General features: G+C 38.5%; 1 protein-coding gene across 7 annotated transcripts in view; it reads left to right on the plus strand.

Moving 5' to 3' along the window:
- LTBP1 (latent transforming growth factor beta binding protein 1) overlaps positions 1–25,235 on the plus strand; it is a 191,993-nt gene that overhangs the window by 79,761 nt on the left and 86,997 nt on the right. For 6 of the 7 annotated variants that reach the window (XM_039568826.1, XM_039568825.1, XM_039568827.1 and 3 more), the window contains 3 exons: positions 6,248–6,472; positions 9,755–10,032; positions 21,007–21,109. In XM_039568826.1, coding sequence (XP_039424760.1) covers positions 6,248–6,472; positions 9,755–10,032; positions 21,007–21,109 — 606 coding nt within the window. The remainder of the gene's footprint in view (positions 1–6,247; positions 6,473–9,754; positions 10,033–21,006; positions 21,110–25,235) is intronic. The other variant, XM_039568828.1, reaches the window with a different exon arrangement.

The raw sequence follows: 25,235 nt of genomic DNA on the forward strand, positions 1-25,235 counted from the left end.
ACAGCATTAGGTGACTTTCCATGGCACAGCATACACTTTATTTTTCTGATAGCATTTGAATATTCTGTTTCTCATCCATCCTGTTCTTTCCAGATTGTAACACTAGGAGTTTTATTGGCAGCTGTTGGTCAGATGGTGCTCATTTAAGTCACGTACACACAGACGTATGTTGCATTTGGCATGTCTGAGGATAGGTGACTTATCACATGAGTTTGGAAGGATGTGATACAGGGCCAATGAGACTCCCATCCCACTGGGAACCACAATGAGAGATGAGTGAAATACCTGGGGACATGTTTGATGTCTCTTGGTTGACTCTGTGTACGCATCTTCGAGTTGTCAACATCCAGCTTTTCTTCCTGAGCTGTTTTAAAGTACTGAGTTTAAAACTGAGGAAAACAGATGATTAGTACAGTGAAATAATCTAGTGCATGTTCATTCTGGATTTCTTGCTGATCATGATGCTCGCTCAACAAATATATATTTCTCTGTAACATATTGAAGCCTTGCCCTTTATGATCTGAACTTGCTACCCCCAAATTTCAGTATCAGGATGTTCCATAGCTGACAGTGTAGCCTCCAATAGCTCCAGAAAACATGCATGATCCAGACGGGAATAACACCACAAAGCTTGCTTATTTTGGCTGTAATTTGGTTTGCTTAGCTGGTTAAATAGCGATATTTACGATCCCATTCCCAAGTGGGGGTGCATTTAAAGATCCCTTGATAATAATAGTTTAAAAATATAAGGCAAATTCTAATGAAGTCAGTAACCATGTTAAATTACAATAGCTGAGAGCCCAATTTAGTAGCTGCATATTTTTTTATCATAGGTTTAGGTTTTGAGCTAGGTTCCTGTTTGAAAATTTTCCCTGCAGTGTTGCAGATTTTACCTCTTTCCAGAAGAAACATCTCAAGTGCCTTCACTAACATGTTCACATAAGTAGGCCAGTCACAGGAGCTGGGTGTCACTTCACTGTTTTCAGTGATGAGCAGAAAAAATCACTCTTACATCTGGTGCTGGAGCTCTTGCTATCAGATCTACTTTTTAAAATTGTGTTTTGTTGTTGCAATGGAATATTTATATTAAAAGTTGTCAAAATACAAACATTAGGATAAATTCAGAGGTGGATGCAGAGGTATTATACTATTAACACCACTTAAAGATTTTATTTTCTCCCTTTGCTTCCCAAAGCACAAGTTTGCGATATCAAGATTATCTGAATGTTACTAAAGTAACCAAATAGTTAATTTATTTTTTTGTTTGCAACTTCTTTACATATTTACATATTTTTTACATTGCAACTTCTTCTGAATTGCAGCCAGGAATCTGAAGAGAAAAGAGTTTAGGATGAATTAGTTAGAAAGTTGAGGTGCCACAAGTAAGATGTAGGGGAAAAAAAGTAGGGAAGAGTCTAAACCAGAGGGATAGCATCACTACTGTAGTTCATGCTTCTGTGCCTTTTATAAGTTACTGTTAGAGTTTCTGCAATTAGAATGTAGAAATAAGTCTAGAGCAATTGTGCAGATCCATGTGTGCCACCTCTGGGTTTCAGCTTTTACCTAAAACGTGTGGTGTTTCAGAGCACTATATTAAAAGAATATTGCATATGGCAGTGCATGTGCATTCAGCACAGTGAATGCCATCCCTGCTTTCCTGTGACAGTTTGTGCTTGGTAGATCTGCGTGCTAGTCCCTGTGCTTTCTGTGTGCTTAGTAACAGGGTGGATGAAAGATGCCCAAACAGCTGGGGGGCATGTAGTAATGCTGGATAACTATAGTAACTCAGAGACAAAATTAATCTGCTCTTTGTGATGCATCCAGTGGAAATACTGTTATCTAAATGAGCAGTTCAAGGTTTTCCTTGGCAAGTCTGTTGGTGTAATTGAATAGTGCTTACGCTTGAATTGTTGATAGTACCTGAGTAGAAAAGGCAAAGAGTGGTGAGGGAAACTCAAATGTTCCCTGAGGTGTAAAAGAAAAGGAATTTGGAGACTCAGATGAGGAACATTTCAAAACCCATCTTCGTTTTCTCTAACACTGGTTACAGGAAGGGAGTTTCCATCCATCCTAAGGGTTTTGTTTGGGTAAGCATGGGCTATTTTTTGAGGATTAAGAGGATTGAGGTGCTTGGAATTTGTTTTGTTACACATGGTTTTGATTAAATGAAAACATTTGGACTTGATTAAATTAGTTTATCTGGAGCTGTTCAAGGTTGTTTGAGTATTGGAAACAAATTAGATTATGTAATTACATGAACAAACTGTATTTATCAGTGGTTTCCTAGCTGCTTTGTTGATGATTTCATGCCCTGTACTAGTGTTTCCAACCCATAGCTGTGGCAGCTTTATTGGACTTCATCTTGCAAATGTTCTTTTTCTATGCATTGAGCTTTTCAGAGACTCCCTGTGGGGGCATCTTGATGCACCTCTCTGCTTACCTCATTTCTGTGATACCCACCGAGCTCTGCCAGACTGGGAAGTGTTAAGGCTTTTGAATGCCAGAGGAATCAAAGCTTGTTATTACCAGTTAAATGCCCAAGGATGGGAAGAATACTTAAAATGTTTGTATTTTCTTACATCTGTCTCCACATTTCTAAAGGATGTGTGTTCATTTATAGTAAAAAATAATTAGGTTTGTTCAATCATATATTGGCTGTTCCTTAAGAAACCATTGAGAGATTTAGTTTGCAGTAGACCCGAGTGAGGAATTCGTTGCCTTTCTCAGATCCATTAATACTTTCTTTGCTTTGTTTGTAAGATACCCACACATGTGAACTGAAATTTCTTCTAATCTTACACAGACCTATCTTCACATTTTTATCGAGGTCTGAGCCAGAGGGTTTCACTCCACAATGGATTTTGTTTCTTTTATTTTTTCTTCTCATAGGAAATGGTAACAGCCCAATGAGAATCAGGCTCCAGTGCACACTTTTTCTGAATGCCAGTTGAGAACTTAAGTGCAAACCCAGCATCTTCAAATGGTCTCTCCCAAAAAGCATGGATCTGTTTTTTGTCAGGAATGTCCCCTATGCCTCTGGCAGTATTCTACCATTCTGTTTAGGTTCTTCAGCCTCAATGACAAAACAAAGCAAAAAACTTACATGAGAGGTTGAGCTGTTTAAACATACCCTGGCTTTATGTCCTGTTTCTGTCTTAAGTGGTCATTTCCCCAGGGCTCCTTGGTCTTTGTTAAACAGAAGTTCCCAGAACCTTTGTCAAGGAAAAGCAGTGTTTCCTTCCTCTGCCTTTTTGAAGGCTTACGCTCCTCCAGCTCACTTTTCTCAAATGGTCTGTGTGTAATTCCAGTTCTGATGAAGTTGTGGGCCTGTGATTTCCAGCACCAGTGTCATAATCAAATGCAGCCTCTACTCTTGGCCATAAACTACCTGAGGAAATAATGCAACAAGAGTATGGGCTGCTTACACCTATTTAAAATAATCAGGAATTTTATTTCAATGTGGTGTGGGGTTTTTTCTTTATCTTTTATTTGTGTTTTGTTTTGAGGGGGTTTTTCTAAGTTCTCATAATATTTGCCATTTGAGATTGTCAAGTTTTCAGTTTAGCCTGGAGATTGCATCCTATTTGTTTTTACATGGCTGAGTTGAACTTACAGTTGTATATTTCACAATTTAAAATTTTTATTACAGAACTTTATATTCTCAGAATAGATTTCATGTATTCTCACTTAAACTTCCTTCCTCATACATTAGGCCAGAGATGTAAATCAGTTGCCAGTTAACTGAGTGATTTGCACCACATGATAATATGTGAAGCTTGGAATTGTTATTTCCTGTTATGTTTAAATACTGAGGCATTAAAAATTCTTAATTATTTACCTCATACTAGACCTTTTAGTGTCATTTGTTTACACTTATTTGCACAAGTTATTTGTGTGGATGTCCAAAGCAAACAGTTATGAGAAGGAACATGAACTACTTCTTATCTATTGGCATCTTCCTTCCCAGTATTTTTAGCACAAACTTTTTGCTTGAAAACAAAGCTTTTCACGTGCCCATTCATTCATTACCTACCAGATTCCTGCAGGAGAGGAACACGTGAAAAGTGCCTGGTGGTGCAGCTACCCATGGAACTTGGCCTTCTGCATGTCAATTGCTTTATAGGAACAGTAGCATAGAAAAAAAAAATTATTTTGGTGGAAATACTGGATATATTTATGTTGTTTAAAAGGTGGATTTTGCACATTACCTTGTTGCCTTAACCCTGGAGATAGGGGGAAGAAAATCTATAAGATAGATGTCTTGCACTCAAGGAATTCCACAGTAAAACTGTTTTTGTTTGCCTTTGTTTCACTGTATTTCTTTCAAACACCAAACTACTCCCCCCTTAATGCTATTTCACACTGTTTCATTGTGTGATTTTACTTTGCAAGAAAACCACCTTAGTGTTCAGCCTTGCTCAGGCACATCTTTAAAAGCACTAAAATTCTTTCTATGTTTTCTGTATTACAGTGCAGTCAGTTGTTTGTGGCTGCTCAGGAAGAAACGGTACCAGAGAGAGAGACAGATGTTTGTCATGTTTTAGTTACTGCTGTGGTCAACCCCCCTTCATTTTGCTCTGAAGTAACAGCAGTTCTGTAAGGATGTCTTTTATACACTCAGATGAAGTCCCAACAAAGGTTAAGACCCAAAAAAAATAAGCTTGTGCTGTCACGAGTAGCCTTCCAAGGTTGACTAGGACCACTAGCACAATGCTACAGCTTGAAGTACTTTCAGTCAGTTTATATTAAATGAAAATATAAGATAAGACAAGAAAAATATTAAATATACTTTTGCAGAGCACAGTGAAAAAACAGTTCTGGCAGTTTGCATTGTGCGTGGACCTATCCGGCAATCAGGCTTTGGCATTCCAGACCCTGTCCGTGCAGTGTGAGGGTGCTCTGTGACGAGCTGGGCTGAGTGCATTGTTTCTTGAGCGTGTTTCCTGGGCCAAGGGAATTACACAGCTGAGTTGGAACTCCTTGGGCTGCTGAGTGTCTTACTTTGTGCATCACACAACACACGGGTTCCTTTTCCAACACTGGCCTTCTATGGTATTCATAATAGTAATAGCCTGTGGTTGTCCAGAGGTCACAGCAATTTGAATAATGAGCTTTACGTTCTTAATTACCTTGCATTATCTACAGTTTGTCATTTTTATTGTAATTCATTACAGACCAAGCAATGCCAATCCAGGAAAATGCCATGATTATGTGAAGGTTTTTATTTTTTTAAGTCAGAATCTTATCCTAAATCTGACAAATGGATACTGAACACTACTTGTCAAATACTATTTGATTCCTGACAAAAACGACCTTTGTTTGTCTTGAACTGAAACTTACGGAATTTTTCCTGTTGTTTTCACATCATTTAGTTCTTGAAAATTCTGACAGCTCATTTACATTGTGAATGATTATAAAATCCTACATCTTTAGAAAGTGCTGAACCATGCCTATTACTGCATGTATCTCTGAATTGAGAAATATTTTTCATTTGATGTTGACATTTTTCATGTTTCATCTGATAATTTATATTGCTGTACACGTGCAAGCGCTACCTGGCACAGAAATAATTACCCTTGTCTTTATATTGGAGTTACAAGGTTTTAATGCTTTGGAGTTTGTCTATGAAATTATTTCAGTAGAATCTCTTGATATTTTTATCATCTTCATGGGTGGATACATACTAGCTTCTTTTATCTGAGAAATAAATGTTGAGCAAAAATCTAGGTCCTCTGCAAGAAATAGTTTTCTAGAGAACAACCAAGGCTTAAAGTCAAAATGAAATATTTGTCCCCACTACTTTCTATTCTCTTGTGAGTTTTTTCCCAGTCTCCCAGGGAAGGGTAAGTGGTCCAGGATTTTCGGAAACAGGAGGCTGACAAATAACAGTATCTATACCAAAGTGTGAATAAGAAGTGGAGCCAGACACCATATTAATTAAGAGTCTTGCTTAATAGCATAATGAAATAAAATGGCTGGGATATCTAAGGGAAGAATGTGCTTACTGTGTTTGTCATGGAGAGAAGATGTGAACGAGGCAAAGGTCAGAGATCACAAGGAGGGAAAGGAAAGTGGTTCTACCACAAGGTGGTTGAAAGTGCATGTCAGATGGATAGTCAGTCCTCGGATGTCCAAATGAAGGACAAAGCTCTCCAGCCCTATTCCTTTCCTCTTCAACTTGTGTGTGATATGTGGCCAGATAATACTGAAGTCATTAACAAAATGTTTATTTCTGTTTTCATTTCAGTTATTTGCCACCTTCCATGCATGAATGGAGGCCAGTGTAGTTCTAGAGATAAATGCCAGTGCCCTCCTAATTACACTGGTAAACTTTGTCAGATTCCCGTGCAGACTGCTGGTTCTCCAAAGCTCTACCATCACCCGCAACAGGTGAACAAGGCTGTAGGATCTCAAGTTATCCACTCCACTCATACTTTACCACTGACAATGTCTGGACAGCAAGGTGTAAAAGGTAACGTCTTTCTTGATAGATATTTTTAACTTGTTGATTTTAACAAACTATTTTGGGTATTCAACCAGTAATAATAGTGCTACATCTACATGTATCAAATATTGACACCACAACTTGAATGTCACCAGAATGTCTAGAACATATTTTGCTCAATATCTGAAATAATAAGAAATAACAGTGTTATTGAAAAGACTTTATAGGTAAATTTACTTTGCTTTATGGCGGAATTTAAGGCAGATTGCAGAGTCGAGGGATAATGCAGGGGGTTTCTTCCAGAAGTGTAGACCTGTTCAAAAAGATAACAGTTGTGGTTGAACAGATTCCATAAATTGCAGTATACCTAGACAGAGAGTTGCAAGTGATTCCATGGTTACTAGTGGAGGGAAGAGACCATGCTTTTCAACATTAAAAAAAAAATAAATCTAATATAAAACTAAAAATACAAGCCATGTTTATCTTACACGATTTGGTGGAGTCTTATAAGTTAATTTTGTGGTGAACTTTTAGTGTAGATAGGCCATGGTGTGATTCACTTAAATAGACTTCTCTTAAGGAATTCACTTAAATTCCTTCCAGGTCAAATAACAGTATCATTAAGAAAAAGAATTTTAAAAAGTAAAGTAGGGTTTTCCTACTGCCAATGCTGTGAAGAGGACAGAGGATAAGAAGAAAGGAAACCTGTAAAGTTAATCAAATTTTCCCAGTCAAAGAAAGTTTATTCAGCTTCAGATCTCTGTTTCCCCTAATACTTTTGTTGTGAGGTGAAAACTTCTGATGACTTTGAAGAGAAGTGTTGAATTTATTTCTTATGTGTCCTATGACTCTAGCTAGGATTTTATCTGGGTGAGGTCTTGTCTATATGGAGTGACCCCTGCAATTCAGATTCTCAACACATGACCTAATGTGAATTTTGTTTGCTTGTTTGAATTGCCAGATTGATTTTTGGTCAAGGGTAATTTTACAGTTATCTCTCCAAGGTTGGTATCTCTGAATAAAAAGAAAATATATAGGGGAAGGTGTGAGGAGGCTCAGTTTCTGGCAAAGAGTTTCTGAATAACTTTGCTAAAACAGGCCGAACTATTTAGATATTTGCGATAAATATAATCTAAGGTAGTAATTCTGTATTCAGAAAGGGACATAGCTGTGAAGGAACTGTTGACAGTATCCTGGAAATGCAGTATTTTGTTAGTACTTTTGAGTATCTCTTCCATCTGAAGAAGAGGATATAATTACCTAAACATTTAGCAGAGCAGCAGTTTATTTCTGTGCCTATGTAATTCCAGATGAAATAATTATAGATGATACAGTGGACCACCACCCCCAAATTTATAAGACACAGTTATTCTTCAGATTTAGAGTTCCTCTCTTAAAGTGCACAATAGGTTTCCCATTGCTAAAGAGTCTGACCTCTTGAATATTTTTTTCCTGACCTTCAAATCCTCATAGGAATCATTAGCAGTCACAATGCCTTTTCTTCTCTTTCCATGTCCAAATGAGGATGTTGGATGTTGAGAGACGAATATTTCATTTCTTTAAAGGAAAGAATAAAACAATTCATCCTGAAATGGCTGGCAGGAATAAAAATGAGCACATCTTGGCAGTGATCCAAGACCTGGAGAGGATTGTGATAATAGTACTGCATGGGAGAATCCAGCCTAAATTTTACACTTTCAGCATCTGAACATCTCTGGATGGACTGAGACACTAAAGCAGAGCAATTCAGTGATTTCTTTTGAAAACTAAGAATTTTTTTAGATTTAGCAGCTAGAGAAACTAGTTGAAGGGGTCCCTCTTCATACATAAAAATGCTGGGGTGAGTTTTGTTCTTTTTACAGACAGACTGTGCAGTCTTGTCTTGGGCTGCAAACCCAGTCCAACAGCCTGAGAAGGACCTTAACTGCTTCTGCTTGTAACACTGAATCTTTCCTCTGTGGGTTTGCCTTTAGCAGACCTCACATAGCATACATTTTGGTTGTAGATTGTTCAGCTACAGGCAACATCTTGGCCCTGCAGCCATAATTTGCTGACTTTCTACCATTTTATTCCTGATGTTTCTGTCTGAGTATGAAATGCAGTCAGTGTAAAAATAAGTCTATTTCTTTTAAGGAATTCCTATATGAGACCAGTTAATATTGATAATGTGCCTAGAGAAATGAAAATAATGTCAAAAACCAAAAGCACTTTCTCCAAAATATTATAATTTTAAAGTAGCTCAAATAAATGAAATACGCCTCCTGAGCAGTGGAGCTGAAAATGCCTAATCAAGTTCCAAAGAATAGGTCAAACTCCGGGAGACAAAGAGACAATCCAGAAGTCTCAACAATCCAGTGTGCATCATAGAGAAAGCTGTGTCAAAAGATACTTGTTGGTTCTTGGTGTTTGGAAGGGGTCTTACCTCTGATGGATTGTCTGGCCTCAAGTAGCCTGTGCACTACTCGCTGACAAGAGAGGCCCAGCTAGACAAAGCAAATGCTAACTTAGTTATGCAGCTTACAAACTGTACAGCTTGTTACACACCTCTCCTCCCTGCCCACCCCAATAATAATAATTTATGTCTTCAAAGGGCGTTTTGTGTTCCAGTGAAAAGTGGCTTAAGGGTCACAAGCAGTTCTGTGCAGATTGCGTTGGCTGGAGGATCTCAGTCTACATACCCAGACTTAAAGCTACAACCATATTTAAAAACGGAAGTGTCTGAATATCATTTCCTCCCTCTTTATCTGCCAAACCCTGAATTCAAAGTTCAACAAAGGGAGTGGTGATTTTAGATGGTTGAGATGCTGGCAACTCTTGCAGGGGCAAACTTAGGACTTGGCAGGTATATAAAGGTCAAGGGATGAAATCTGAAGCTTTTTCTGTGTTCCAGAGAAAGATGATGGATCTGAAAAAGAAAATGAAGCTTAATATATATCCAAAAATAACCCAGTAGAGTTTGAGTTCTGGATCTTTGAATGGGATTCTTATTACACAGTATGACCACAAATATTAATGTCATACCAGCCAATTTGGACATCCATGTTTATCTAGCAGTCTTTACAATCCTATAATGTTGTTCTTTCCTACATGAAGATTTTTCATTTTCTTGCTTTGTTAATGAGACTCTATGTGTTCTTTAAGCCTTCCCTCTAACCCCCAAATTTGGGCCTCATTTATATTTCAGTCACTTTAAGGCACTCTGTAAAAATTCTATGTACGAAAAAGAAATGTTTTAGAGGTGCCTAAGATATCTTTTTCACATATTTTATTACCAATTTCTCTTATGTGTTTTTCCTTCAATTATTTTAGTGAAGTTCCCTCCTAACATAGTGAATATCCATGTGAAACATCCCCCTGAAGCCTCAGTTCAGATCCATCAAGTGTCGAGAATTGACAGCACAGCAACAGGACAAAAAGCGAAAGTACCTCAGCCAGTACATCCACAGGTCTCTTACCAAGGTCTTCCGTATCAGAAGACCCAGAAGGGACATACAACTTACACAAATCAACAACCCATTCCTCATATGTTTCCTGTTTCAGTTAAAACTCAGCTTGGGCGCTGCTTTCAGGAGACTGTTGGGACACAGGTAAGAAATGTTTGCTAAGGCTTGTGAGACAGGTAGCTTTAAAAAAAAATTTAAAATCCAACAATTGGAGGGAAAGGACATATTCGACATTCTTTTCTGCAAAAAAATTACTTTGAGAATGTAAAATTTTTATAAAATAACATTTCTCTGAACCTCTTTGTCCTTCAAGCTAATGTCTTTATTTTCAATGGACCTGGGTACCTGAAATTTTGATTTCAATTAATTTATCCATAGCTTTTTTTTTCCTCATGGAAATTCCTATGCCACAGCTTTGTGTTATACAGTACTTTAGGCTAATGTTTTGAATCTGTTGTAATGTGACCACTGAATGGGGTAGAAAAATCATGAAAGCCAACTGAGTGTTGGCTAGAAACCTTAGTTCAGTTAAAAATAATATGTTCACATCATGTTTTACATATGATTATTCAGAATTATGTATCTTCTTTCAATCCTAAAAGCATTTTAATAGCAACACATTTTTATATTTGCATATACCCAGACTTGATAAGGATATGTGAAAAGATTGTTAAGAAGTCAGTAAAACCCTGTTATTTATTGCTTATTACCCTTCTGAAATTTGACTTTTCAGATCAAATGTCTTTAAGGTGAATGCATGTCTCAGACTGAAATACTGTTTGAGGTTTCAGGAGAAATCACTCATTTTGGGATGTGATGTTAGAGAATAAGTATGTTGTTTTTCAGGCTAAAAAATACTTAATAACTCTATCACTGAAGATTTGAATTTCAAGTTTATCACAAAGGCTGCTTTGCTTCTGGTCCTTCCAGTAATACGTGCTCAAAGTTAGCCAATTTTCAAGCATCAAAAATTGTATATATTTCCAGTATATTTCACAAATGCTTGTTAGATGTTGGCAGCAAAATTATCCAAAGATGTCTCCAGCACAGAGCATGGTCTGCCTTCCCCTCAAAGGGACATCACCCATCATTACCGAGATGCAGGACTGGAGAAAAATTCCCTTTACAAGTGTTTCTTCTGGCCATTTCTTCCAGCTGTCAGTGAATTTTTTAAAGGCTCTGTGTGCAACCCCTGCCTTCCCCCCCCCATAGTTGTCAGATCCTAAGGTACTGAACTCCTCCTGTCATGGGCAGAATGTTGAACTTGAAATCAAAGTGCCTTAGTCTCAGTCACCTGCCATCTCTAAGGAATTGACATGAGGATGCTTAAAAGTAATTCATTCTGAAAAATGTAAGGGAAGAAGTTAATTTAAATGTCATCACACGCCAAGAGAAGACCAGGGTTAAGTTTCAATGTGGAACATTAGAGGCTAGGATTCACAAATTGTTGAATGGTTGATTTGGGATCTACAGTCTAATTTACACTGGTGAGTTCTTCGTGCTTGTCTGTGTCAAGAATAGTAAAACCTTCAATGCTTTTTTCAACAAGTGTTGAAGCACATGGTCAAATGAAAGGTCATGGATTTTACATGAAAAAATTAAGCGGGGCCTGTGCCAAACAACCATTTCTCTCTATTTCCTAAAAATGAGTAATATAAAAAGCATTGCATCATAATGTGCAATCCTAAAAATCTGGAAATAAGTGTGATAATAATAGTTGTTTATTATTTTTTTGTATTTCTCTTTGTACTCATATATAAAGGAATACAAAATTAATTTCTTGGTCTTAGACCTGGCAGTGAGTGCTCTTTTATCTCCTACCTCTCATGCTTAATCAGTTTCCTGTGTGTTCTTTCTGCCACATTCATGAGTGAGGTATTTTGAAAGACATACTGAGACTTTGTGTCCTATGCATGCCCCTCACATTACAATGATTTTAAATCTAAAGGTTACTCATTGCTCTCTGGAAGACAGTAATGTGCTCCTTTTAAGGGGGGAGAAAAGGGAACATAAGCTTGCATTACCCTCATGTCTGACTTGGAATCCTACTAAATGCTTAATCACCAATTTTTATAACTTTTTTTTTCAGTATTGCCCTTGAAAAATGTGTCTTTGCAGTGCTCTCAAGAAAGGGTAGTGCCTCCTAGTTCAGAATAGTGTGTGTTCTCAGTTTTTACAGATTTCATTGATCAGTGTCAATCCTGAAGAAGAGCATAGTAAGGATTTCAGAGGCCTTCTGTTAATTGTTCAATTTAATTGGAGTTGTAGAAGGCATTTTGTAGAGCATTCTTTTAAGGCTTTGCCATAAATATAGATCTAAGTGACTCATTCACCTTTCAAATTTGAATCTGAAATGTTATTTTTTTTCCTGCAGTCAGTCAATGCATATTCTTTCTTTTTATGGTAAATATGCCTTAAACTGCGAAAGACAGCTTTTTTTTTAAACTGCTTAATAGATCTATTCTAAAAGAATTAGCGTTTCAGTTTCTTTCATATTTGCTTTGCTATATCTGGGGATTCTCTTTATTTGTTCAGATGAGATACTAAAATGAGCTTTCCCGATTAGTAGCAATGTGTAGCTATTAGTAGCAAGTCCTTTCTGGAATTGAATGCTGCATAATTTTGATATCCATACTTCATTAAACAATCATCAGTGTTTATACATTTTTTTGCAGGGTGGACTGTGTATTTGGCTTCAGAAATGTTTTATTAAATATCCTGGGATCCTGAGATGACTTTACTGTCTGTAGAGCAGATTGGTGGAAGGATTTGTGTGTGGCCTCTTGTAGACAAGTCAACTAAGTTAATAAGGCTTTGCTGAACATACTTTTGGTCCACGCTAAAATTAGCAGACAGGATTAAAACAGTATCAGACTCTCTTTTGTGGTTTTGTGTGCATGTGTAACCTCTACCATTCTATGTTTCTCTCCATCCCTTGTTCTCTTCTTCTTCTTCCTTGAATTTCAACTGCTCTTCAATTACAGGTCTTTTGATTTTAGTGCTTTGAGGTTTTTTTCATACTTTTCTGTGGAATACTTTTCATCTCCCAGCACATTCTTCCTTGCCTCACCTTAGTTAAATTCCCTTAATGTATCTCATTCAAAAACAGTAGGATACTCAAATTCCAGGGCAGAGAGAGTGCGTTTTCTGCAGTGAATTTCCAAGCGAGTGCATACTGTTTCAGTTAGCAACTGGAGCCACCTTGAACTGAAGCTCAGAGGACATTGTGGCACTGATAGTTGAAGAACCTGGTCATATTGTCAGGCCTACAATCACTTTTCATTAATGACATATGAATTCTTTCAGACCACCTCTTCTCTTAGGTGCCTATAGTAACATAAGTGACTGTAACCACAGGCAGCAACTGTGAGGACAGGCTAGTAAAAGGTGTATGAAAATATGTCAGTCCACCAGCTCAGGACAGGGGGAGTGAGAGGGGCAAGAGGAATGAATTTTCGTAGTTTAATAAGACTAGATAAACAAAGGCATACATTTTCATAAATACATTTACACATGTATGTATATGTTGCTTAACTGTGGTTGTTTTCTGAAGTGTCCTCAGCACTGTGAAGTGGAAAGATAACTACAAGAGTAGTATTACTGTTTGAATTTTTAAATAGTATTATAGGGAGCAAACAGTGTTTTGGATGGCTCTGTTTTGTTCTCAAGTCAATTCACTTTTCCTGGCTGCCTCTCTTTTCTCTGAGTGGAACGCTTAGCAATTATTTCTCCTCTGGGAGATGTTAATGGTGGTTGCTCCAGGACAGCTTATCACGTTACATGATAGCTCACTAGGATACGTCCCATGCAAAAGTTGTGGTTCATCATACTCCTTCCTAGTACCACAAGGATTTTTGCAGAGTATGTCATAAACCAAACAGTTAATCTGCAGGCCAGAAACTTGCTATTGACATAAAGATATAGGAAACAAACCTTTACCTAAACTTGCAGATTGCTATATAGAAAATTACATGGAGGAAATAGAGACTTGAAGTTGGGAAATAGACATAATGGAAGCAGTAGGATAAAATTCCAATTAAGATGCAGAACAGTAAATTTCTGGAGACTACTCTATGTTACGATGCCTTCAAAAGCTGGAGACTGGGCATAGTGTCCTGCAAAATATTTTACAGCCATGTCGTCCTTTATTTCTGAAATCCAAGGAGTTGGTCATCTTAGACCACTGATTCACTAAGTCCTAGTCAGAAAGCAAGCAAATAAGGAAGATTTTGTTTCTCTTCTTTAATTCCTCCTCTTCAGATGATTTTCATTTTAATTCTAATAAAAATGCCTTTATTATGACACAGAATATCTTGTTATTTCCCAAAATACTTTACAGCGTCAGTGGTGTACCTAGTAAAGATTGTGTTGGTATTCTTGAGTCCTGTTGATCTTGCATATAATTTCTTTGCATTTAAATCAAGAAAAGAATGCACTTATCTACTGTCTGTCAAAATTCATATAAAGGTAATTAAGCACTACTTTTTCCACCCCTTAGGATCACTTTGAAGTGTTTACTAAGTATATTCAAGTGTTTTCCTATGGTTACTGCATTGCAGTATTATCGCTTGAAAAAGTGGGGGTTTTTTCCCAAAATTGTTTGGATCTCTTCTTCCCTTCAATAAAAATTGTGGTATTTTTTGCAAAACAGTAAGAAATTGGAGAAGCTGATATTTCAAAAAATTCATCTAAATCATGCTCTTTCTGTCTAGATTCACATGTAATGCTGTTCTCTTCAGCAGCTATTTTTGGGTGCTAGATTTACCGAAGGAGACTTCTAGTGATCTCAGCATCTGTAGTTTAAAAACAAAAAAAAGAGTTGTTATTCTGTAGAGAGATACTGAAGTTGCTTACCTTAATGAAGGGAACACATCGCAAAATGTCCAGAAGAGAAGCTGGCTATGAAGTCCTGTCTGCCTATGTTTGTTCATTCCTCCTCATGTAACTGCTGAGAGGATCATCTCTGAAATGATCACTGCAAGAATTTTAGAAATACTGTCTTCTGATCCCCCCTTTTTCTTGTGGTATTTTAAATTCAAGTCAGTACCAGGTTGCCATATTGGGTATACATTCTGTTCCTCACTTGTCAGTGGTTTGCTATATGATGCTTTGTGCTTCCCTTGCAAAATGCTTAAAAAGGTGTGGCACAAAAGATCCATACTTGTTACAGCTCTGTTCAAAAGGATGCCTGAATTGGGGCTGTTTTGGTATTGTGAAGTGAAATTTGGTGGATTATAATGATACTTTGGAAAATCATATTGAAGAAAATCACAATATTACATCTATAGCAAACAATAGAAGCATATTTTGATAGATGAATGGTTTTAATTGAGCTAAATAACATTAATGGTGAACACTAGGAAAGATTTTTGAAAATTATAAGGGTTGTCCATATTTCAGTGCAATCAAAACTCTCACGTATGTGTTCAAATGTGTTTCAAATGCCGCTTAGTATGTCTGATCAACAGATATTAGTTAATCAACGTCTTGAGCGGGATACATTTGGAGATAGTTTATTTAATACTTTGTTTCAGTAATGTCTTTTACAGGAAACACTTGTTTTGGTTTGAGCAACACCCTGTCAAACAAACTGCTGTCAAACTTACTAGAATACAAAATAAAGCCAAGTGATAGGTGGCAGCTGGAAAAGGTCAGAAATTATCAACATCATATCATGGTCAAGATTCTGACTGCAAATCATTAAGCATTTACTTCATTCAGACAAGTGCACACACTGATCAGCTACTTAACTTTGAGAATATACATAAAGTTTTTAGAAACTGGACTTAGATAATTGGTGAGTTTTTCATGATGGGAAATATTAAACAAATGCATCAAAGTTTTTGAGTTAGAAATCAGAACGGCAAAATATGTTGATTGCCCTTAATGCCTAACCTAACATATTGATACTACTGTATGCAATATGATCATAGTGTGTGTAGTGTGGAGGTGATGACAGTAGTAACATGCCTGTTGAAGTTATTCATTCAACTGTATAAGCATCCCTGTCGAACTTCGTATTTAAGAAAACATTTCCTGTGGAGGTAAATTTCAGGTATTTTCTTTTTTTGACAGCTGTATGAAATGAACTTCGTATTTATCTTCTTTAGGCAGGAGAAATGATACAATTTTGTGCTTCATCTGGTACTTTTTCTCTTAGAGCACTTTTAAAACCTCTTTTCTTTAGAATAGTCTTAAAAATACCATCTCATAAAATAAAATAACTGTCTGGAATTCCTTGAAGCTCATGGTTTGGCTTCTGAAGTTCTTAAACAAATAGACTGTCAGAAATTGGTGTGGATTCATTTCCAGGATTAATGCTTCATTCGCAATAGTTTCTTTGCAAGATCAATACTCTGAAATATCAGAAGATTAAAAATGTATCAGATACCAAAAACACCAAACATTGTTTTAATTACTCAAATAGAAGAAAGCTGGATAATTTTTACTTGCTTATGAAGAATGTTCTGCTTAAGCCAAAACAAATTCTTTACCAGTTCTTCTAGAAAGTCTGGAAGTATTTAAGTTTCTCTCTTCTGCTTATGAGACAATGCCTGTTAGTGAGCCAGTGCTACATGGGATAACACTCTTCATTTGTAACAACCTGTCATTCAGCTGGTCAGTGAGCTAATTAAGTATGTCTGTTAATTGTTTCTGTAATACAGTTTATTAAGTTTGAGGTTTCTTGCTCTGTTTGTCGTGCCTATAGGAAAAAAAAGAAGCAACAATCCAAGGTCTGTGCCTGTTGAATGGTTTACAGAAAGTTAAACAGTGTATCCATTCACTTCTGCTATTGTGGTATGTGAAATGCAGTCTTTTGAGCTGAATCCCAGAGTCATTAGCTATTAGCTCAGGCAAAGCACCTATCAATTTCAATCATAGTTAATCATGTGACACTCCTTTATTTATGCCTGTACTGTGGTTTTAGCTAACAGCTTGTGACAGGGATTTGTAGATGGGTCATGCAGGAGTGGGAGTCCCAGGAAACCTTGTGGTCCCTTGGTCAGAATCCTCTGCGGCTGCCCTGAGAGTAATTGCTCCCTACTGCACTTTATAGGGAGCGGAATAAATTCCCCCTACTGTCTTAGCAGATGAATTTCAAGGATATAATCCTTCCTTTTCCTTGGCATTGGAAAACACATGAAGCGGTGGTGGCAATACACAGTTTAGCACTCCAGGACTGTGGAGATCGGGCAGAGGCTTGAGTCTGGACAAAGTAACAAAGAGGTGATGTGGCTTGGGGTGGCTTTTGTGCACCAGCACAGGGTCAGCCAGAATTTCAGTCTTCCAGTGGGAATATTCAGTACTTCCTTCAGTTATATAAAATATTGGCATAGGAGCCCAGGCACGCATGGGGAAAAATATGTGGATTCGAAACAATACTTTCAGTGTCTCTGAGTGCTTTACCCAGGAAGGACTTTGTTTTATAGCAGTACCATGTGTGCATCATACTGCTGCTACTGCTGAGCCTCTTTCAGCACAGTTGAGCTCTTTTATACCAAACCTTCATGACTTCTTTGCCTTCTGAACCAGTAAGACTTATTTCCATATTATAAGCTCATGACAGAGATATCATTCATGAAAATCTGTACTCTTTTCCAGGAGCCCTCAGGAATACAGACTAGATTAGTTAAAAATATGTGTAGATGATGGATAGGAAAGTGTAAACCTAAGCTTAGGGAATGGCATTATCTTCATGCACAGTCAAGCATGCCTGTGTTTAGCTTTCCTGCTTATTTTAGGCTCATGTGTGTATGTGTTAGAGTTGTGTTGAATGGTGAAACAAACTAAAAAATAGTTATGAATTCCTCCAAGTGACTTTTCCAGTCACTTGTGACTCAGAGGCTGAAAAAAACTATCTGAAGTTCAACTAATGAGTTCTTCTTGGTAGTAAGATGCGGGTAAGACTTTTGAAGTGGAGAGGAATTACCTACCTGTAGAAATAGAGCTTCAGTTCATCGATGCTTAAGGTTGCAGAAAGAAGGGAGCATCTTAAGAAAATGTAGCTGGCTAGGGAACAGTTTGTGCAGTGCCATGAATGTTTAGAGTATCTGAAGCACTGCTTCAGATACTGCTCTGAAGTACCAGAGAAATCAGGGTTTAGTAGCCACAGAAGAACTCTGTTTCTGCTTGAATTAGGACTTTGCAGAGCAGTCATGTTTTGTGATGAATAGCTCCAAAATTACACAGATCTTCAGGCAATAGGAGCCCCATGTGGGAGTTGCTTTTTCTTGTTGCCCAGTTTCTACAATGATCTGGATGTTAACCAAATTATCATTGATTCTTCAAGCTTTAATTCGCCATAGAGGCAGAGGGAGCAGCAGCTTTAATCATTGCCAGTTTTTACTGACGGGACTGCAAACCACAGTTGCCAGATGACTCAGATTTTGGCATCCTTATTTTTGCTCATGGTTTTTATATGGAAATTTGAAAAAGTTACGACCACAGAGATCATGATTTTCAGTAGAGTGCAAATGCTGTAGCACCACACCTAAACTATAAGCAGGCTTTAGTCCATCTTCCTCCTTCTTGCCTCCTTGCTTTTTTGCCTTCTTGTTTTTTAGCTTGTTACTATTAAATGACACCTTTTCTATTTTGGGGAAAAAGGAAAAAAAAAAAGGGGGCCAGTTCATGATGGCATGTTGGCTCTCATGTTAGTGGAATCTTGCCTTGACACACGCGAGCTCCTGGGATGTGTCCTTGAGGTTTTGACCTTGAAGAGAAACAGTGGGTGTTAGGTAATATGCCTCACTGCCCAAATGCTCCATTTCTGAGATCATAAGGGGAGGTGCAACACCAGCTTTGATTCCTCCCATTTCTCTTCAGAGAGTGGAGAGTTGTAAAACCAAGGTACAGTGTGGGGAGAAGAGTTGAGTGCAAAATGCAGCAGCTGACTCTTGATAACAGCCACAGCATATGACTTTAGTGAGTGGCTTCTCTGTCTTTGAAGAAGCTCTAGGAAAGAGGTTAAGCATCTGTGACTATAAAGCAAAACTTGGTAGCTGTGGTTATAAAGTCAAATGGTCCTTCCTGGAGCATGCCTGCCTGGGATGCAGGTTGAGAAAACCAGCATTGTATAAAGGTGTAACATGAACTCTCTAAGGTTTTAGAGTAGCCACATGGAGGAGGCATTATGAGTACTCTCCAGTTGGAAGATTTTGTTAGCTTCTGGGAACTGCAGCACAATCTATGTATCCTCTAGCTAGGGGCAGTTGAAAGAGCTTATTTTGGTTTTGAAAACAGCTGAGCTGCTACAGCAGAATTAAATGCCCATTTATGCATCTTGATGGTATCTCTGAAGTATCAGGCTGGGAGTTGCTTAAGGAAGCACAACTCAGCGGACTCTGATCAGGAATAGTCAGCCTTGTGCTAATCCTACCAGTGCCTAAGCCAGGGGAGTGCAAGACAGCTGAAAGACATGCATTCACCTAGGGTAAGCCTGGGCCTGTATCTAAAAGGTGGGACTTGCTGAGATACCTCAGTGTTTTAACACAGCCAAATACCATCCAGGCAAGGACTATTTCTCATCTCTTGCAACATAGGAAAATTTGTCACCAGGCCCACTCCAGACAGTAATGTGGAAGTAGATTCCTAAAGTTGCACAATAATGGAGCAGTTTGTTTGAACCTGTTTGGCCACTCTGTTCTTTTTGCTGTTCATGTGTCACACCAAACTGAGGCTCAAAGCACAGGGGGTGCTAACCTGTATATGGGTGGTGTGTGGAGGCACACCATAGCCATGCCAAGTTGCCCTGGTGCTAGAAACTTGGATGTATGTGGCTGGCTGTCACCAATCTGGAGGACGCTTCGGACTTCCCACACATCCCTTGACATAGATCTAAGCTTCAGGTGCTGCAAGTGCTGAGCTGTTGCAGGTTGCACGTTACAGTCTGGTGTTTAAATAGTGAACTGCTGCTGCTGCTTTTAATTTGTTGAGATACTTCAGGAGGTGTCTGGGGAGTATCTGTGAAAAAGGGACAGAGAAAATGTCTGGGATCATGCCTTGCTGGCCCTCCCCGTGTAGAGAGGACCCTCTGATGAGTCAGAACCCTTGTGGGGTAGCTTGCTATCCTGTTAGTAGTCACACTGTAAAGCTACACAGGGTAACTCTACTTTAGAAATATCATTGGCTCATGTGTCACAGTATGATTAAGAGCACATTGGAAAAATTTTGGGAAAGTTGGAGGAAGCTGTCAGTGCCTGTGCATTCAGCATGCAGTTGCACTGCGGAGTGACTGGGTTACCAGCTAAGTGAAAGCAACCACAGGGCCGCAGCCTGTGGCATAGGACGAGCCAGCTGTCTTGAGCTGAAAGCTATGTGGCAGTGAACATTTGGGTCAGAGGTTTATACTCTGTCAGAACACAGAGTTAGATTAGGGGAAGTCTATTCACGCCATACTGAGGATTCACACTTCAGCACATTTGAATTGTTTGCTGCAGTACCTATTTATATCACATTTGCTTTGAAAGTCTTACTAAGTACAGCTGTTGTGAACTTCTCCTGTGCTTTGTACATTCCACTTGATACTTAACTGGCAGGTTTAGATGTTTGGGGGTTTTTTTAGTATCTGCATCTCAAATACATTTAAGCTTTCTTTACCATTTAAAATGGAAGAAAATTGCAAAAGTCAAGAATATAACTAATATGTTGTAAGCTTCCAAATATTGCTATTCATATTATTATATTGCACAGTAAGTATGTTATTGATTGGGGGGAAATGAAAATTGACCTCAGAAATTATAAGGTGTTTGAGATAATTCATATAGCTTTTGAAAAAGTGGACAAGCATGTTTTTATGATGAAAAAGATAGGTGCCAATGGTGAGTTACTACCTTAGAAATATACTCACTCATTCCTATGACAAACTGTTTTCTTCTGGCTTTTTCTACTTCTTTTCAATTAAACATGGGGGAAGATAATACTGTCACTTAATTTACTCATGCCTGTCTAGAGAGCCTCAGCAATGAGTGGGTACCATTTAAGTTCAGTTAAGAGTTCCATTGAATCTTCAGTGTCTCAGCAAGGGGTTGATCCAAAACGACTGAAAAAGAACGTTGTACTGGAAGTGAGTGTTGTACAATATCACTAACCAGAGTATTTTTTACCTGACTATTTCAGTGTGGCAAAGCACTTCCTGGTCTTTCCAAACAAGAAGACTGCTGTGGAACTGTGGGTACTTCCTGGGGTTTTAACAAATGCCAGAAATGTCCCAAGAAGCCATGTAAGTGCTATTTTATTGTTATTCTCGTGGCTTTTTCCCCTCAAGTAGTGTTTTCCCTTTTCTCAGAGGGGAAAAAAAGCAAAAAACCAAAGGAACCTAGCAGAACAAATGTGCTATGATTTGATTAGGGATAGGTTGTAGAAACTGGAATTCCCCCACATGCCAGCAGAGTTACAATATGCAGGCACTTGGTGCAGCCAGCAAAGTTGACGTCGCTGGGTTTTTTCCCCTGTTTCTTCCTCCTTTGAGTCAGTGATGGACTGTTGCATTTACTCAGTTCAGGAAGAGTAATCACATTGAATCATCTTGCCTTTTCCAGTTGGACTTACTTTTTTTTTAAGTTTGCACAGAAATCTTAAATTATAGAGGCGCCAGTTTCTGCTTGGAGAGAATGCAATGACCTCTCGGGACTGCAGATGAAATTTCAAGTTTGGAGCCAAGGTCTTCCAAGCTCTAAACTGTCAGTTGGTTTTTTTTCCTCTGCTTTTGAAATATCTCCCCCAATGATTAGACAACAAAGACTTTCTTCACCATTTTATTATGATTTGACATCATATTATAATGAGAAAGGAATTTTGAATTATTTGCATGATCGGTGAGGATGATCTCTTAAACTTTTTGTGAATGACATTATTGTTGCACAGGAATAGTAATACTTCTGTGTCATGTCGTATTTTCGGCATTAAATGAAAGATGGGAAAAGATAATGTAATCTCTGTTTTGCAGATGGAGTGGACCGGCATTTACTGGGCCAAAAATAGGTCATTAAATTGCAGCCATTCTTACCTAGTTCTTCTAGGACCCTGTTATTCAGATAGCAGTGCTGGAAACATGTTCAGTGTTTGATTTTTTGGAAATATGCATTTCTCTGCTAGTCTTAATGTGGATGTAAATACAATTCCAGCAGAAAATCTGCTATTACTCCTATTTCTCGACTTCTCCTTCCATAGGAGACTGATATAAATTTATGCTGACTCAGTGTGATTTGCTAGTTTCTGAAACAATTTGTGCATTGGAGTATGTTTATCTTCTGATGTGCTTTAGAAGGAGAGCCTCCTTCGGTGTTCGAAGGTCATAGTTAATAAGACTGAGGTATCTGTTTTATTCCTGTAGCATGTAAACACAATTTCTAAAAGGAGCATACGTTCCAACCATATGAAATCTAACAAAGGCAAGTGCCAGATTCTGCATCTGGCCCTGGCCAGCCCAGGATGTATGCACAGACTGGGGAGTGAGAGGCTGGAGAGCGATGCCAGTCAGAAGGCTGACCATGAGCCAGCAGTGCCCTGGCAGCCAGGAGGGCCAACCCTGTCCTGGGGGGCATCAAGCACAGCATTGCCAGCTGGGCAAGGGAGGGGATTGTCCTGCTCTGCTCTGCACTGGGGCAGCCTCACCTCAAGTGCTGGGGGCAGCTTTGTGCGACACAAAGTAAGAAATATAAAGCTCTTAGAGAGTGTCCAAAGGAGGGCAATGAGGATGGTGAAGGGCCTTGAGGGGAAGCTGTATGAGGAGCAGCTGAGGGCACTTGGTTTGCTCATCCTGGAGAAGAGGAGATCTCATTGAGGTGAGATCTCCTTGCAGTTACAACTTCCTCGTAAGGGGAAGAGGAGGGGCACGTGCTGATCTCTTCTCTCTGTGGTGACCAGTGACAGGACCTGAGGGAATGGCCTGAAGTTGTGTCAGGGAGATTTAGGCTGGATGTTAGGAAGAGGTTCTTCACCCAGGATGAAGATGGATGGCTGGGCACCGGAACAGGCTCCCCAGGGAAGTGGTCACAGCACCAGCCTGACAGAGTTCAGGAAGTGTTCGGACAATGCAGTTGAATTACAACTGAAAGTCTAGTTCATCAGAAGCATATTGACAAGTGAAGTGTTGCTTTTTTGAATGTAGGCATGCTATGAGAAAAATCACAAAAAAGCCTGAAATGTGCTTCAGCCGAAAATTGGGTGGAACTACTAATACAAATTTTTGGTGCCTGGTTTGAAGGGAAGCTCACTTGTTAGTTCTTCATAGTTCAGGTAAAATACTGATTGTCTCAGCCTGGAATCCACAGATATGTAGATCAGGCAGCTGCTTAATGTTACAGTGCTCAGCACAGTGTTACGAGCAAGCAAACAGGGAAGCTGTGACAAACCATGTCTGAAATTCTGATCCATAGATGCTTCCTAAGCAGGTGCAGAGAAACGCTTGAACTCACCTAAAAACCTCTCCTGAAAGGAAGTCCACCACCCTTTTCTCAAAGCACTGAGTAGAAATAATTTATTTAAATGTTAATGAGGTGAGCAGTGTCGTTTTGTTGTAAAGGCTTAATGGCTAGCACACTTGCTCAAGATGGGACACTTCAGAGGTCCTTTGTCTGCCAGAATAATTTCTAATCTACATTTTATACCTATGAGGAGATGCCCTAACCCATAAAATGTAGAAACAATTCTTGGAACAGTTCTAGGAACCCAGTCTCTTTCCCAGATTCCTTAATTACTTACAGTATGAGTCATGCTCACTCCCGCTTTCTGGCTCAATTTGGAGTTGTTTTCTGGAATGTAACTGCACGATTTCAGGAAGAGACAGAGAATGGTGCCACTTGGAATATTCCTCTCCTTCTGATTAAAGCATTCCTGGAAAGTAAGGATTTGTGTCTCCTAGACGTAATAGGATACATTTCTCATCTTTCTAGGTGGGAGTTCTCACTTTACATTAGTGTTTTATGAAAGGAGGAGGAGAAGGATGCACTATCTGTTTTATCCAGATTAAAATACAGTGTCATTATATCAAGAGTGTGATTTGGTAGGTGTATGCTTCAAGAGTATTCATTGGATCTGTCAAGAAGCTTTAGTAGCAGTGTATGTATTTTCTCTAGGCTACATTTGATTTAGGAATGATTCTAAGTATGATGCTATTTAATCAGGCCATGTCTTATGGCAATTCTGCATGGATAGAAATGGTGAATTTTTAGATTTTTTAAGAACTGAATGTAATACATTTGGTGTGTTGCACATGTTTAAGTGATCTTACAGCATCTTAAAATTTTATAGATGTTCAGTTTGAACTTAGGCACAAAACTTGAACCCCCAAAATCTGTTCTGGATCTGGGTCAAAGTATCTTTTGGGCATAGGTGTCAAACTAAGCCAAACTAAGCCTGACAGTATCAAAGTGTTATGGTTCTGTAGAGTAAACAATTTCCAAATATAAATGTAAATTTATTAGAAGATTTAATGAAAGTCTGGAATGGAAGCTGAAGGATTTATATTCATCAAGTATTTTTATTTTTACAACACTGGGAATGCTTCAGTGGTAAAAAGAGTATGCATATGTATTTATATATATAAATTTATATGATACTGGATGGAAAAACTTGGGAGTTGAGTAGATAATTAGTAAGTTGTCAGTTAAGTGATATCTGTGCTGGTGTCTCAACAGGTGAAGTTAGTCCCACATTCTTATATAATTTTGACATGTTCTGATATTTCACTAAATTAGTATTACCCTTTTTATTGTAGTTGTTTTGGAAGCAAACAGACCTCCTTTTGCTTGTATGGTTTTATGCCTCGTAAACTTAAGGTGGACCTGTTTTTATAATAATATGTAATCAGGTCGTGATCTTCTGCATAACCCACTTCAGCAAAATATTTAAGCATATACTTCAGTGTCACTAGGAGGCACTTCTCTCTTCAATCAACTACTTAAGGACATGAATAAGTTTGTGTATGTCTTGCTCCCATTGTCTTACAGAGGGCTCAGTCATCTTTGTAAAGACTTGAGTGTTTTGGGTAACAGCCACTGCTCAGTCAGGGCTTCTGCCCTGTTGCAAATGTAAGTGCCTTGGCCTGAGACAGCTGCCATGTCTGTAAGTTTGTGGGTTATTCAGTATTACTGAAAACCAAAAGAAGTTTTGGAACAGATCAACATTTGTGAGGGCTTCTAACAGAAGACAACTTTGAAGAAGAAGGGTCTTTCAGTGTTATGTGGGAAATGTTGTGATTGGTCAGGCTTCTCGCTAACTTAGTAATTACAAACAGGTTGTTTAGGTGAGTAAAGGGTAAGTAATGCCAGACTCCATCCAGCTCCCACATGGATCACAAGCCATCACTGAACAAGCTGCTTCTCTACTGTAACTTGCTTACATTT

This window comes from Corvus cornix, chromosome 3 (genome assembly GCF_000738735.6).
Source record: "Corvus cornix cornix isolate S_Up_H32 chromosome 3, ASM73873v5, whole genome shotgun sequence".
NCBI lineage: Eukaryota > Metazoa > Chordata > Aves > Passeriformes > Corvidae > Corvus > Corvus cornix.